At 37.8% G+C, this 14,438-nt stretch overlaps 1 protein-coding gene across 3 annotated transcripts; it reads left to right on the forward strand.

Annotated features, from left to right (window-relative positions):
* The first annotated feature begins 1,496 nt into the window (after positions 1 to 1,496).
* Positions 1,497 to 7,636, forward strand: tent5c (terminal nucleotidyltransferase 5C). Of its 3 annotated transcripts, XM_051907029.1 has the most exons (3): positions 1,497 to 1,624; positions 1,806 to 1,934; positions 3,033 to 7,636. In XM_051907029.1, the coding sequence occupies exon 3, from the start codon at positions 3,047 to 3,049 to the stop codon at positions 4,205 to 4,207; it is 1,161 nt and encodes a 386-aa protein (XP_051762989.1). In that variant the 5' UTR covers positions 1,497 to 1,624; positions 1,806 to 1,934; positions 3,033 to 3,046; the 3' UTR covers positions 4,208 to 7,636. The 3 variants fall into 3 exon arrangements, with proteins under 3 accessions (XP_051762989.1, XP_051762988.1, XP_051762987.1); XM_051907028.1 differs by lacking the exon at positions 1,497 to 1,624 and having other exon boundaries at positions 1,699 to 1,930; XM_051907027.1 differs by lacking the exon at positions 1,497 to 1,624 and having other exon boundaries at positions 1,700 to 1,934.
* Positions 7,637 to 14,438: the final 6,802 nt, after the last annotated feature.

The following is a 14,438-nucleotide window of genomic DNA, read 5'->3' on the forward strand; positions in this document are numbered from 1 at the left end:
TAAAGAACATTTTTCAACTATAAAGAACTTTTGTGGAATGGAAAAATTCCATGGAACCACAGATGCCAGTGAAGAACCTTTATTTTTAAGAATGTATGAGGCAAAAGCTAAGCCAAGATAAAACTTTGCATTGTTTTCATTGCTGCCAACATTTAATTGACTGGTTCAATGGTTCCCTATAACAATCTTTAATTTTCATTGCTGTGTGTGTATGAATCAGCTTGGGAATGACGTTTCCATCATAAATGTCATTGGTGCAGGGAATAGCATCTTGTGTGTGTGTGTTTTTTTATCTTATCTTGTATAATTATGTGCAAGTGCTCACCATTGACGTCATGTTAGATTAACACAAAACTGTTAGGACAGTCCCTCAGATCCAGTTTCTAATGCTCTCCGTTCCTCTCTCATTCTCTCTTTTTCTTGTTCTCAATCATTCACAAAACTGATTGTGATTCAGACCCAGCGCACAAAACTGGAGTTTCCTCACATACGATTTAGCAGTCATTTCCTTTCTCATGGTTTCGCTTTCTCATGTCATTTATACCCTTATCGTTGCTAAAAAAAAAAAAAAAAAGATTTAGAAGGGAACAAACAGATAGGAATATCCCTCCCTCATGTTTCCACTGGAGGCTGCACTAGGTCTGTTGATTTACTCAGAAGTATCAGCGATATGCTGTATGTGCTGATGTTGCACTGTAGGGTTTCTCCAATTGTGCTTTTACTCCCTCAAACTCACCATCCACATTTTCACTGACACTCACCACAGAGTGTCTCATTCTGTACGGACCACTCAGTGTCTATCTGTAATGACTTTCTCTTAGATCCAGCTTTTCAAGGACAAATATTAATTAGTGTCTGTTTTTCTCACATTTATAAAAGACACCACCTACAATAGAGCATGTGTGTGTGTGGGTGGCATATTTTTGCTAGGCCCAATGTTTTTTAAAATGTATATAGTGAATACATGCCTTTGAAGTGGTCCTCAAAATGTTAAAGGCTCATAAATTGTTTGGCTTGTACTCTGCTGATACTGACTCTACTAATATCAGCAGGTTTATGTGATGGATAGTGTTAGGTTAACCCTAGGCTAACTAGCAGGCTATTTATAATCACTATGTGCAAATATTTCTAGTAATAGCCTACCTGACTACATTCTTGAATAATCTGAAACTTTAGAGAAAAAGGTCAGCTAGATGTTTCAAAAACATGTCTCTTCCTCATTTTCCAGTTTTCTTTAATATAACGTGTAGCCTAATTTAATTTTAACGTGTGTGATCATTATGAGACATTGGCAAATTATTTTATAATTTTCACTCTGACAAAAATAAGTAGCTGAGCTTTAAATATTCCTGATAGCTCAGCTTATCTAAGGCACCTGTGAAAAAAAAAAAAGAATAATTTCAGCAAACCATAAACCTCAGGTTATAATCAAACGTGTACTAGCTTCCCATGCCTCAGCTACATGTGCCTGCGGTCGCCTGGCAACACAAAAACCTCTTCAGCCAATCACAGGCTTTGGCTGGCGCATTGATACAAGCAAATAGAACGCCGTATGTTTTTGAATTCCACATAGAGCCTTAGCCCATAGATGCCTTGTATTGCGGAGCTTGGCACTGGAGTATTGGTAAGTACAATGCAGATTATTATTTATTTAGATAATTTATTTGCCAAACAAAATAAATATTAGTATGTTTGAACCACGTGATGATGGCATGGCTTCAGAAAAATAGTCCGCAGTGGAGGTGCGGAGAATCAGGTTGTTTTGTAGGCAGTTATAAGAGAGCGCGCATGTGTGTGCTCTTCAGAACTGAAGCATTGGCGTTTGACGACTGAACAGATGGATGGAGGTGCTGGCGCTAAACCTTATTTGACATCCACTACTTTGTGCCGACCACGTTGCTGAGCACTTCAGGTGGATTTCCTAAGAACAGTAGGTGCGACGTTTTTCATATTTATACTTCATATAAGCGCGTTGGGTCTGTGTGATTTGGATTCAATCGGGAGATTTACTTAACTTTCGGATTAAATGCAGCTATATTATTTGGTTTGTTTGGTTTGAACGCGCAGATTGTGGCTCTTTCGATCTCACGTGCGCTTGTTTCAAACGATTTTTCATTTACGCATCACACTCCGAGTAAGTAAAAGAGCTCGTTTCGAATATGCACTGTATTTGGACCATTGTACGTATGTTTTTACTTGCTTACATTGCCTGTGTTTGTGATAAAGTTTATATTGTCGAAAGTTCGCGTGCTGAGAGCCATGTATCAAAACTGTGTGTCTTATTGTAATTTCCCTCATAATTTGGAACCAATTCAAAAGGATTCAAACGGGCATTTACAACATAAAACAAAATGGAAAAACATATAAACTAAAACGTTTAGTTCTTAAGGCAATTGTGGTTACCAAACAGAATAAAATATCTCTGTAAGGCATCAATGGGAATTAAAAATAAAAATCTTTATAGACTGTTGGGTATCAAAACATTTAATACGCCACAGTATAACTTGTGGTAAAAAAAATCTAAAGATTTTTGTTTTCTCATTTGATTCCATTTGTATATTTGAAACCCTTCATCTGATTGATTTTAAAATTACAATGTGCACATTCTTTGTTGTTTGGTTCAACCCTTTCAGAATAATATTTTGTGAATTGTATGAATTTCGTCAAGTTATTCATTAGTGTGCATGATTTATTAACGCTCTTTTGGGATCTGTTTGGATGTTTTTTTATTATTGTTATTAGAATCATGATGAATTGGTTGATGAACAGCTGAGTGTGACCCATTATAAATGCTTGTTCTGTTTTTGTTTGGCTTTCTGGAAAGCCTGAGAATCATTGTTAGCTTTTCTGTTATATGAGAGTGGTGAACCTGTTAGACAGTGTATATATAATGTTCCTTACATACATGGTGTTTAACTTTAGTTCAAGCTCATTATTCAACTAAATATTTACTATCTAGATCATTGAAGAGTTTTTATTCTCTAAATTTTGAAAATCAGTGAAATTGTTTTTGCACTTATATTTTGTCCTAGGAAACCGCATAAACATGGCCTCAGCCTCATCTAGCAGCGAAAGTGAGTCGCAAAGCGTGCTTACCTGGGAGCAAGTGAGCCGCTTGAACGACGTGCTGACCGAGGTCGTGCCAGTCCACGGACGTGGCAACTTCCCCACCCTGGAGGTCCGGCTAAAGGATATTGTACAGATGGTGAGGAACCGTCTGGAGCTGAGGGGCATTACAGTCAAAGATGTGCGTCTGAATGGCTCCACTGCCAGCCACGTGCTGGTAAAGGACATTGGCTGGAGCTACAAAGACCTGGACGTCATCTTCAGGGTAGACCTTCCTCGGGAAGAGGAGTTCCAGCTCATCAAAGATGTGGTTCTAGGCACTTTGTTAGACTTTCTGCCTGAGGGGGTGAACAAAGAGAAGATCACTCCTATGACTCTGAAAGAGGCCTACGTCCAGAAGCTGGTCAAAGTCTACACGGAGCAGGACCGATGGTCCCTCATCTCGCTGTCCAATAACAATGGCCGCAATGTGGAACTTAAGTTTGTGGACTCGATCCGGAGACAATTTGAGTTCAGCGTGGACTCCTTCCAGATCATTTTGGATTCTGTGCTATCGTACTATGGCCTTTCAGAAAACGCCATGTCTCGGCACTTCCACCCTACTGTGGTCGGGGAGAGCGTGTACGGTGACTTTGCCGTGGCTCTGGACCACCTCAGGAACAAGCTGATCGCCACCAAGCGGCCGGAGGAGATCCGCGGAGGTGGTTTGCTCAAATACTGCAACCTCCTGGTGAGGGACTTCAGGCCCACGGACGAAGACGAATTTAAGGCCCTGGAGCGCTACATGTGCTCCCGTTTCTTCATTGACTTTCCCGACATTGGTGAGCAACAGCGCAAACTGGAGGCTTATCTGCAAAGCCACTTTGTCGGTGAGGAGAAGAACAAGTACAACTACCTCATGATCCTGCGGCGGGTCGTGAACGAGAGCACCGTGTGTCTCATGGGACATGAGAGGCGGCAGACACTCAACCTCATCTCGCTGACGGCGTTTCGGGTGCTCGCCGAGCAGAATGCCATACCTGATGCGTCCAACGTTACCTGCTACTACCAGCCGGCTCCGTATGTCAGAGACCTGAACTTTAACAACTACTATGTGGCCTCTTGTAACCAGTCCATTCCAACTTGGTTGCCTTGTAACTAAGACACAAAATGCTTGTTCAACAACAAGATCCATGAATTGGCTAGGAAAGCCAGATATTTGGCCATAAGGGATGCTTCCCTCTGTAGGCATAAAGGATATTTAAAATGACAAATGTTTCCTTTCTTTTCTTTCCTTTTTGTTTTTTTTTTTCCTTTTAATTCCTTCTCTGCAGAGGTGCCAAGACATTTCTGATTCAAAGTGATATATTTTAGTGATTGAATTCATTTTTTTTTTTTTTTTTTTTTTTTTTTTTTTTTTTTTTACACCTTAATATTCTAAAGTTTCAGATTTGTTTATTGCTCTCATTGCTGTCCCTGCTCTGAGAGATTCGTTTTTTTTTTTTTTTTTTTTCAATGTTGAAGAGAAACAATTCCCACAGTGCCTTAATTATAACCCTAAAAGTGAAGAAAATGCATATTGGGGCAAAGTTATATTTTTCCTGTGATACAAAATATAAAGGCCAAAAAAATAAAAATAATAATAATGTTCTTTGAAATTCAGAGGGAAAAAAAAAATACAAAAAATGGAGAGAAAAAGATATGAAAAATGTGAGCACAGGTGAAATAAGTATTTTAGGTCTCAAGTTATCAGGAGATTTTGATTGTTTTTTGGTACACTAGTGGGCAGCTAAAGTTCTTTTTTTTGTTCTCATGAATAGAAATGTGAACAGAATCATGTTGAAGTATTCATAGCAATGCGCTTCAGTTTGCTGTGTGAATGCATACAGATGACTTGTGTTCAACTGTACATTTTTGGGAAATTGTGCAGTTTGTAAACTTGTTTAGTCTTGCTAGTTACATCCAGGGTGAGAAATTGAAATTGGTTGCAGCGTGTACAAAAAGATGATTTGTTCTCATCCCATAGAGCAGAGAGAGCAGTAAAAAGTCATTTTAATGAACTAGATTAATAAGGAACCTTTGATCTAGTGGTTTAATCTTCCTTCATCTCTCATTAACATTGCGTACATGTTTAAATGGGACCGAGAGGTCATGGTTGTCCATACAAGGATCAACTGTTGGATGATCAGTCCTCCTGAGCTTTTTGCAGCCATTAGCAGACTTAGCACTGCTGTATGTAACAAGACCTCCAGCTAACAGCCTAGCCAAATGGTGTCACGGCGCTCTAAAATTATCCCTTCCTGCACCTCTCGGGATGTGCCTTGAATGGACACCGTATGGGGTGGAATTTTTTAGTGGGGCGACTGTCTTTCCCGTGCTTCTCACTTGCGTCACTGTAGATGAGAGGTGAACGTTGGTATGTCACAAGGCCTTTTCTGGTAATTGAGGTGTGGGAGGGTTCACAGCTGTAGCAGTGGGATATACCCATGCGTGGACGTAAAAGCCTGTTGGTATGGATTCCTTTCCAGGTTTGGATCTAATCGATGTTGCTGCTCTTGATCTTTATTGGGCTTCAGTGTCTCCTGTCTTAGTCCTTTTGTCAGTGAATTTGATGTAATGGCTTCAAGGAACATTTGCAATTGTCAGTTGGATAAAATCAATTCCAAGGTTTATTTTGTACATTTAGACAGTATTAAATTGTGACCCCCCCCCCCCATCATGCACACGTGTAGTTCCTCTTTCGACAGTCGTCCATTCAGAGAAGTCTAGTACTCCGCTAGCTGCTCTTACGTAATGGCTGACAGCTGCCCCCTGCCCCTCAGGTTTCGTCTCTGCTCACGCGCCACAGCTCCTGCTGCTTCAGCTTGTACAAGCACATGCACAAGATAACCATGAGAGCCACGTTCCTTCTCTTATCTGTTGTCACAGACTTCTAGGGTAATGAGAAGGGTCACATAGCCTCCCTTTCAGTGGGTCACACCCCAAAGCGTATTGATCTGGAATGGATTTTACTCTTGGGGGTTTTTTTTTTTTTTTTTTTCTTGGGCCCCCCTACACCTTTGTATATTTTTGGGACATGCAGACTTTGGACCAATGTTTGAACCAGCAACACCGCACATATGTGCCTTTTTTTTTTTTTTTTTTTTTTTTTTTTTGTGGTTTAGCTTATGACAGTATGTGAAATGCATGTAAAGACCTTGTAGCTCAATCCTCTCTGGTTTCAGAACAATTTGGTTTCATTAAATAAAGGTGGAGGATGAATGACAGACAACTAAGAATTATTTTTATTTTTTTGTCCAAGTCATACCTTATCAACTCATGTCACACTCTGAGTGTAGTTGTCTAGTTATTCCAATTATAATTTTCATGTCTCTTCTACATCATCCTCCTAACCAAAGCAAGTACTGTGCGTTACACAGCGTTTTCAAAATCTCTAAGGCCAATATTGTTAAAATACCCTTGTCAATAAATGCACTTTACTGGCCTTGTCATACTCCAAAGCCCTGTGAACACAAGCTTTAAGATGGTTTTTTTTTTTTTTCGTCTCAGGGACATAAAGGGCTACAGTGTGTCTTGATGATAACAACTTCTGTTCAGCAAACGTCCTGAAAAGTAAAAGTTTAACTGTTTGAAATGCTTTGTCTTACAACTGAGATATTAAGGAAAATGTCAGCGCACCAGGAACAAGTACTTCTGTTTCAGAACTGGTTTTCCTTCCTTTTGGTTTCCCCTTTTTTTTTTTTTTTTTTTTTTATATAAAGGGCACTTGTATGATCTGTAGTTGTTGGCCAGCATAATTAATCTTGCCTTAATCTGTTTTTTTTTTTTTTTTTTTTTTTTTTCATGTGTATTAGAATCTTAAAAAAAAAAAAAAAAAAAAATCAAAGAAATATGGCTTTTGTTTAGTATGCTTTTTATCTTTTATCCAAATGCGCTTCACTTGGATAAGGCCTGGTGTGATGAGGCTTGGCTCATTTCCTGTTTGAAGTCTGTGTAAAGTATGTTTCACGGAAAGGGAGTGTTGAAAATGGGGAAAACATGCTTTTGTGTGTTTTGAATTCATATTGTTTTATTTTCTTTGTCCCCTCTGTCAGCTGTAATTCCATATTCCCCAGTGTTACCCTTTATTCTTTAGACAAAGGTGTTGGAGCTTTTGTAACCGCTCTGTGTGTGTGTGTGCGTGTGTGCGCGTGTGCGCGCGCAGGGGAGGTTTATTGCATTTGGATGTGCTTGTCTAAAGTGCAAGTCTTGATGATTGAGGCCTTTTGAAGCCCTTTTGCAACGTTGCAAGTAGAGTTGTGGATTTCAGCACATTGTTTACTACTTTTTTTTTTTTTTTTTTTTTGTGATTATTTGTCTTGTTTGTCTGTGAGGATGCTAATTGTGAGTTTAAAAAAAAGTGAAAAATGGAAGTCGCACTTATTTTGAAGTTATGTCGGCTCTCTGATGTCGGCGTGGTGATTTAATGATGTAAATTCATTATGCCATTTTGTTTCTAAGCACTTTTACCTCACTATAATTTTCCTTTGGATGGAATTGAGAATAAGGAAAATGTGTATGAAGGGGAAAATAATAAAGTATTCAAAGCCCATTCTTTCTCATGCTCTATTCTTTGAAAATGAAAAGTTTTCTACGGTGTTCTTTTCCTATAATAACATTGGCTTTTTTTTTTCTTTTTTTCTTCTTGATGCTTCAATGTTGACTATTACAGTAGATTTGCTGTTTGAGGTGGAGGAACACTTTATTACAATGTTTTCTCGTAATGGTGGAGACTGATAGTTTCAAGTGTTTGAATGATCAGTGTTCACTGAGGTGTTTATTCCCAAGGGTTCTCTGGCCCATGTGGTGTTCATCTCTGCTGCATTGCTCCACTGCCCTTAAAAGCACAAGTATGAATCAGCAGTCTCTGCAGGCTGGAGCTGCTCTCTGTGGCTGATATACATAGTCCTGGTCTATATCAGTCACAGTGGGCTAAAAATTAAAAGGTTTGGTTACACTATGCTTAAACATTTTGATTTTGCTTTTAATGTGTGCTAAATGAAACTTAGTTCTGTTTATTTGCCTCCTATTCTTGAACATGTCTCCATTTATCTGAGATTTGTAGTGTGATTTAATGAGAAGCTCACCATAAAATGTAGCACAAATGTTTTGAGCTTTGTTAACTCATGTAGATGTGTAGTGAAATTCCCTAACCGGTTTCTTCTCTTTACAGATACTGTCACGTTTCAACAAGCACACCAATAAATGCATCAAACTTCCCTGTTAGTATTCATTAGACATTCTAATTAAAAATTGTATTCCAATTAATTTTAAATACACCTTATATTTATTATATAAAGATTTCTATATATTTCTGAATGTCTGCATATATGCCTTTTTTATATGTATTTTTGTGTGTATGTATAGGGTAACATGGGCAGATGCCCCCTTAAGAACAATGTAGATTTTCCTTATATACTGTAACATATTTAGATATGTTTAGCATGTGCAGGATGATGATGCATCAGCTAATGTGTTATTACAGGAAAGAAATGGAAACATTTGCTAATTTAGTTATAGCACAAAATGTCAAATATTAAGAGAGGTAAAATGGCCCCTACCTTTTGATATGCTTTTCATTAAAATAAAAAAAAAAAAAAAAAATAGTGCCATTAATGTAAAATACTAAATCAACTGCTCTTATTTAAAATTCCAAGTAAAAGAGATTTATCTGAAAGGTAAAATTATTCTATGACTTATGTACAGGCATATGAATATTTACATATTTAATTGCCCATAAGAAGATACAGTATGTCATAATAGAAACATCGTGAAATCAAATGGAATGATTTCACTCACCCTAGTGATTTTAATGAAAGCGAAGATGTCTGAGGGGGTCATCTTAGCCCAAGGGTCTAATTTTATCTTTTTACTTCAAAATAAAAACTATAACTTGCTCCACAACACTGATGTGTCCACAAATAGACACAAAAAACTTGGATATTCAACATAATACAATATCATAGATCACTATTTTCCAGAGATACAAAATTAAAGTGTTCTAAAATATAAAATGTTTTTCTTCCGAGTTTTGTCTGTCATCACAGCATTCTTGGTTGTAATGCCTGCTAGAAAAAACTGGATAGTGGAATTCTATTCGTTACATTTCTATGGTTGTATTTAATTGTGTGCGTTAACAGAATGTTGTGGGAGGAATTGTTTTTACAGTTCACTTGGTAACATCTGGAACTCTCCCATATTCCATGCACTCAAAATGAAGGGTAAAACATGCAGGTGTGTGTGTGGCTGATAATCAAGGGCTCAGGACAGTTACTGCATGTCCCAAAGCTCAGTCACTGGAGGCCGCTGGGAGAACAATAATAATTGAAAATGGCTGGCCAACAATGACTGATTTCTGGAACAGTGCTGATAGAAAACATGTAGAGGGAAACAATGAAAGCACAGCACACAGCACAATCTTTACAGCAGTACGGTACAATATCTAGAGAATCCACCCTCTACATTCTCTTTAGTAGTATCATTTATGAGACATATGGCCAAGAGAAAACATGCCAGATTTCGGTTATGTTGGGGAGAGCATGTGTTTCTCCATAATTTTTATGCCTCTTGTCAGATCAACTTTTAATTAGTCCTAAATTTTATTGCATCAGACCATTACAAGACTAAAAGATGAATACTGAGATTTTACTCACACAAAGCTATTAATCAAACTGCTTTTGAGAGTTGTTTTCAGGACTGACAAAGGGAAGAATGGTTCTATAATTTGTATGTGGAACAGAAAATGTCTGTTTCCCAGGTTATAAATCGTATGTAGTTAATATATAATGTATGTAATGGTCATAGCTACTGTGTCAGGAGCAGTTAAAAGAAAAGATAAACACATTATTATGTGTTTGACATCCTCTTTGTGATATGTTGAGCTGTATCTGTAAAAAATATTCCCATGGCACACCAGTAAGGCTGTAAAGGTTCACGGGGGTTCAGCATGATACTTTTGTTGCAAGCAGCAAACTTATCAATCCTCTGAGAAATCAAGCAGCTTAAGCAAACTGTCTTTCCTGGCCAGGAAATGGGCAGGCTGCTCAAACAAACTGCCTGCATCAACATCTTTCAAGAGGTGCCATTTATAGGAGCTCAAGGTCCTGAGAAACAGGTGAGAGATGGAGGGAGGGATGCCAGATGTTCTTGTGGCTGAAACAGAGAGAATGAGGCGGGTGGGGTAAGGGGGAGCAAACTCTACTGAAGCTAGGTATTTGACCTTGTCTGTAGCATTTCTCAGAAACAATCATATTACACCTCCCTAAGTTCCTTTGCACCTCCCTCTGGTGTGATGGTGTTCAGGAACCTGAGCTACAACCTCAAGCTCCCCACACACTCTTCTGCTGAGTCACAAGTCTGACTTAGCGCCTGTTGCATGTGATTGTCTTCAGGAATAAATTTTTTTACAATGTGAATATATATGCTTGTTGGAACTAACTGTGTGACATTATGTAGGGAATAATTGACTCCGGTCCATGAATTCTTAGAAAATAATGCACACCCGAGGTGGTAATGCGGTCTCTCCTCCGCTTCGCGTTGTGCCCGCATTACCACCTCGGGTGTGCATTATTTTCTAAGAATTCAACGGCCGGAGTAAATTATTCCACTTATACTACAGTTACCACACCTCAAGACACTGTTCTGATGTTGTATTTTAAGACATTTGTCAGGTTTTTGTCCTTAAAACACTCTTGCGTGTGGGACTAATTTCTTACGCATCGCATCCCACGCCTCCATTGCTAATTCCAAAACGTCATTTCAGCACTTGTAACGAAGGTTTGAGCCGTGATACCAGAATAATACCGTTGATAGTTATTAACGCGGTTGAGAGATAGAGAGAGAGAGAGAGAGAGAGAATAAGTAGCATGTGTGAATTAGCCTACCTGATCTGTGCGTCTCTAAAGGCAGCAGTGTCTCTACTAATAGTGAAACTATAAGTTTATCTCAAGAACCGCACAGTTATTACCTCGCTGGTGAGTCATGTATCTTAAGTTGCTAAACTATTTTTACTCTGATTAATTCGTCAGAGCAGCGCTGACAAAACGTTTCTGTGGGAGTGTGTTTCTGTACGATACAGTACATGTGTAGCTACTTTTGAGAGAGAGAGAGCTTTCAGGACACAATAAAACGTATTTTGTGGCAAACACCACGACAATAATTTGTCGTTTTCATCCTATTGTTTACTATATTTATTTGCTTGGTCGGTGTCGTTGTGGGTTTTTCGTTCTTTTGCGGTTGTAGGACCTATTGAGATAACTGAAATCATTTGGCGAAGTGATATGGAACTGCAATGCGGTCAAGAAAGACCTGCTAGAACTACTTTAGCCGTGCGTTTCCCTGAAAATAACTGCACACCTTAGAACATTGGTCAACCAATCAGATTCGAGCATTCAACAGCCCCGTAGTATAAGTACTAATAATAAACTTTTTAATCATATTGCAATTTTTGTATATTACAGGGGAGACCAGGCTCGTATTGAGCCAATGCGAATAACACAAATGCATGTTTTCTGTACCAGTAACGTTGCTTTCAAACATTGTTCTTAAATTGTGTTAATTCTGTTTACAAACTAAAAATGTAAAATGTCGTTTTTTTTATTTATATAATATTTGTTGGTCTAAACAATGCTTTTTGTTACCTTTTGTATTTTTGCTGCTTCATAAATTGTTCATTAATTTTATTTTATTTTGTTTGTATTTCGCTGAAAAGCCATTTGTAGGCTGTTTAATAGTTCAGTCATAATTTACCTTGCTATGCGTTCAGTAACCTTTCTTTTTTTATCCTTTGGCAATAACAGTGGAAATGTTCAGTTGCTGTCAAGACTTCAAGATATGTGCCTAAACGGACGTTCAAAAATAAACTTAAAATAAAAATAGGCTATTCACTGGAGTAAAAGGGTGACAATTGGCCCTAGTCTCTCCTACATGCAGTGTTTATGACGTTATAATAGTCGGAACATTTGCAATATTAATGTTTTTTTTTTTTTTTCAATAATTTGTCAAACGCCATGAGTATTTGAGAAAATTTGTACGAATGCAAGCTGTTGATTGTAAAAAAAATAAAAAATAAATAAAAAATAAATTGTAGGCTATCAATTGCTTAACATTTTAAAAATTAAGCCTCCTATTTTTGTCTACTAAATACACATGACTAATAAAATACTCAAGATTCCTGCATGCAGCCAGTTCCTGCATATTATAGACTTTTGAACTCCTGACAACATTCAGTAAGATACGATCAGGATCTTGTTTTAAACTAAAAACCGAATAGTAATTTTTCATATTTTTTTTTTATTTAACCTTTATGTATGAGCTCGTCACCGTGCTGCAAGCATGGAAAGAAAACAAAACAATTTTCCAAACCTCTGGGTTTATTTAATTTGCTTCGCTTTGGTGCAGTAACAACATTAGACCCCTTATAAATGTCAGTCAGTAAAAATGACTTACTGTTTGCTTATGTCATCATTACTTTCATGAAGTTTTCTCATCTTGCTCTCGCATTTTAAATAAACATCTTCGCGCCAAAACGTTCCTTGCGTGAACAATGTCATTTCCCAGAAACATTTACAGTCAGAACACTACAATAAATGGATCCTTGTGGATAAACAATCTGATATTCTACATTATGAGTCAACAAACCAGAAATGTAGTAAGTGTACTGCTGCCCCCCACTGAGCAGCAGTAATACTCACACAGCACGGTGACCCGCTCCTGCCCTCTAACTGGAGGAGATCTTCGTCAGTATGACGAGCAGTACAATAAGCAGATGGTCTTCGCTAATCAATGCCATGTTTTCAGTTCCAGACCAGCGCTGATAAAAGAGACCTAGCATATAAGTTCATTCACCCAAACCCAATTAATCACTCTGCTGCCTATATTATAAGGGCAATCAATCCGTTTCATTTCATTCTGCTTAAACCTGATCGTTTTTAGTATATTTAAATCTGGATCGCAGTGCTGTTGTTAAGTGCATCAATAAATTTGGATGTCAGCAAACATTGTGATAGGCCTAAAGAACCATGAGATCATAATTTACATTCAAAGAGATCTTTAAAGGGATAGTTCACCCAAAAATAAAATAAAAAAATAAATCTGTCCTCATTACTTGCCCTCGTGTCATTTCAAACCCATATGACTTTATTCGGCAGGACATAAAAGATATTTTGAAGAATGTTGGTAACCAAACAGTTTTGTGACTTCCATTGTATGGACAACTATTTGGATAGCCTACCAACATTCTTCAGAACAGCTTTTTTAATGCTCCACAGAAGAAAGCAAGTCATACAGGTTTGAAACGAGATGAGGAGTAAAGAGAGATTTTTCATTATTAAGTGGACTTTCCCTTTATCATTTTGCGTACGTGCGACCAGAACCATTTATGATTTTGTGGAAGCTATGAAGTCTTATACTATTATTTTAGTGAGTAGAATGAGTAAATTGCTAAATCATTTTTCAATACTACACTAAAGAAACCAAGAAACCCATTCTCTCTCAACTCGCGAATCATATCGCGGTACGCGAGAGGACTCTCTTCTTGTTCTGTTCCCGCTATAGTTTAGACTTATGCTAAATAGCAGGCTAACTAAATTGATTTTTATTCATCCTTTTTTTTTTTTTAAATAAAACTACAACTAAAGGAGAGGGGGCTCTAACTCTGACGCTTCCACTATCGACATCTACGCAACTCGGAAAAGAGGCGGCTTCCTCAGCATTAGGCAGGCCTAAGAAGATGTGTTTTTGACTCTTTGTATAGCAGTCGTTCATTATAAATTTTAAATGTAGAAGATATGATACATATAACTGTATGAATACACTGTATACCCTCAAAATTTGATATTCCTGTGCTCCATTACGCGCAGCTCTGTTATTTGGATGACAAAAAGATTTAAAAGTTTTTAGGTTGCTCTGTCTCAGCAGTCTAACAGCGCTCATCAGTGTCAAAATGAGTGAGATGGCCAATCAAATGCGTGGAAAGTAGCAGCTAAACTAATATTTTTATGAGAGGAATGTTGTAATATCCAGGGATGCAAGCAACTCAACTTAAGAAATTTCACTGTTTTGAATGTAAAATGGTATTATTTACGTTAACATGTAACTCATAACTGACAAGACGAAACAATTTGCGTTTCTGACATATCCGATATCAGTAAGAGTGAATGTGTGCATATTTTACTGTTTTTACTTTTATTTATTCCCTTAATCCTTTTAATACTTATTTAATTCCTTTAAATGTGCGGTAAGAATGACAGCTAGGGGTTGAAATGGGTACTGCAGTCCAAATTCAAAATATTGTTTGCTCCGCCCCCTCCTCAGATTAGACGCTCACGCGGGTTGCCAGTTTGAGGACATGCAAC

The sequence above is a fragment of the Ctenopharyngodon idella genome, chromosome 9, assembly GCF_019924925.1.
Source record: "Ctenopharyngodon idella isolate HZGC_01 chromosome 9, HZGC01, whole genome shotgun sequence".
Classification (NCBI taxonomy): domain Eukaryota; kingdom Metazoa; phylum Chordata; class Actinopteri; order Cypriniformes; family Xenocyprididae; genus Ctenopharyngodon; species Ctenopharyngodon idella.

Excerpts from the sequence above, each read along its gene's own strand:
- tent5c (XM_051907029.1), top strand. The coding sequence starts at position 3,047 with ATGGCCTCAGCCTCATCTAGCAGCGAAAGTGAGTCGCAAAGCGTGCTT.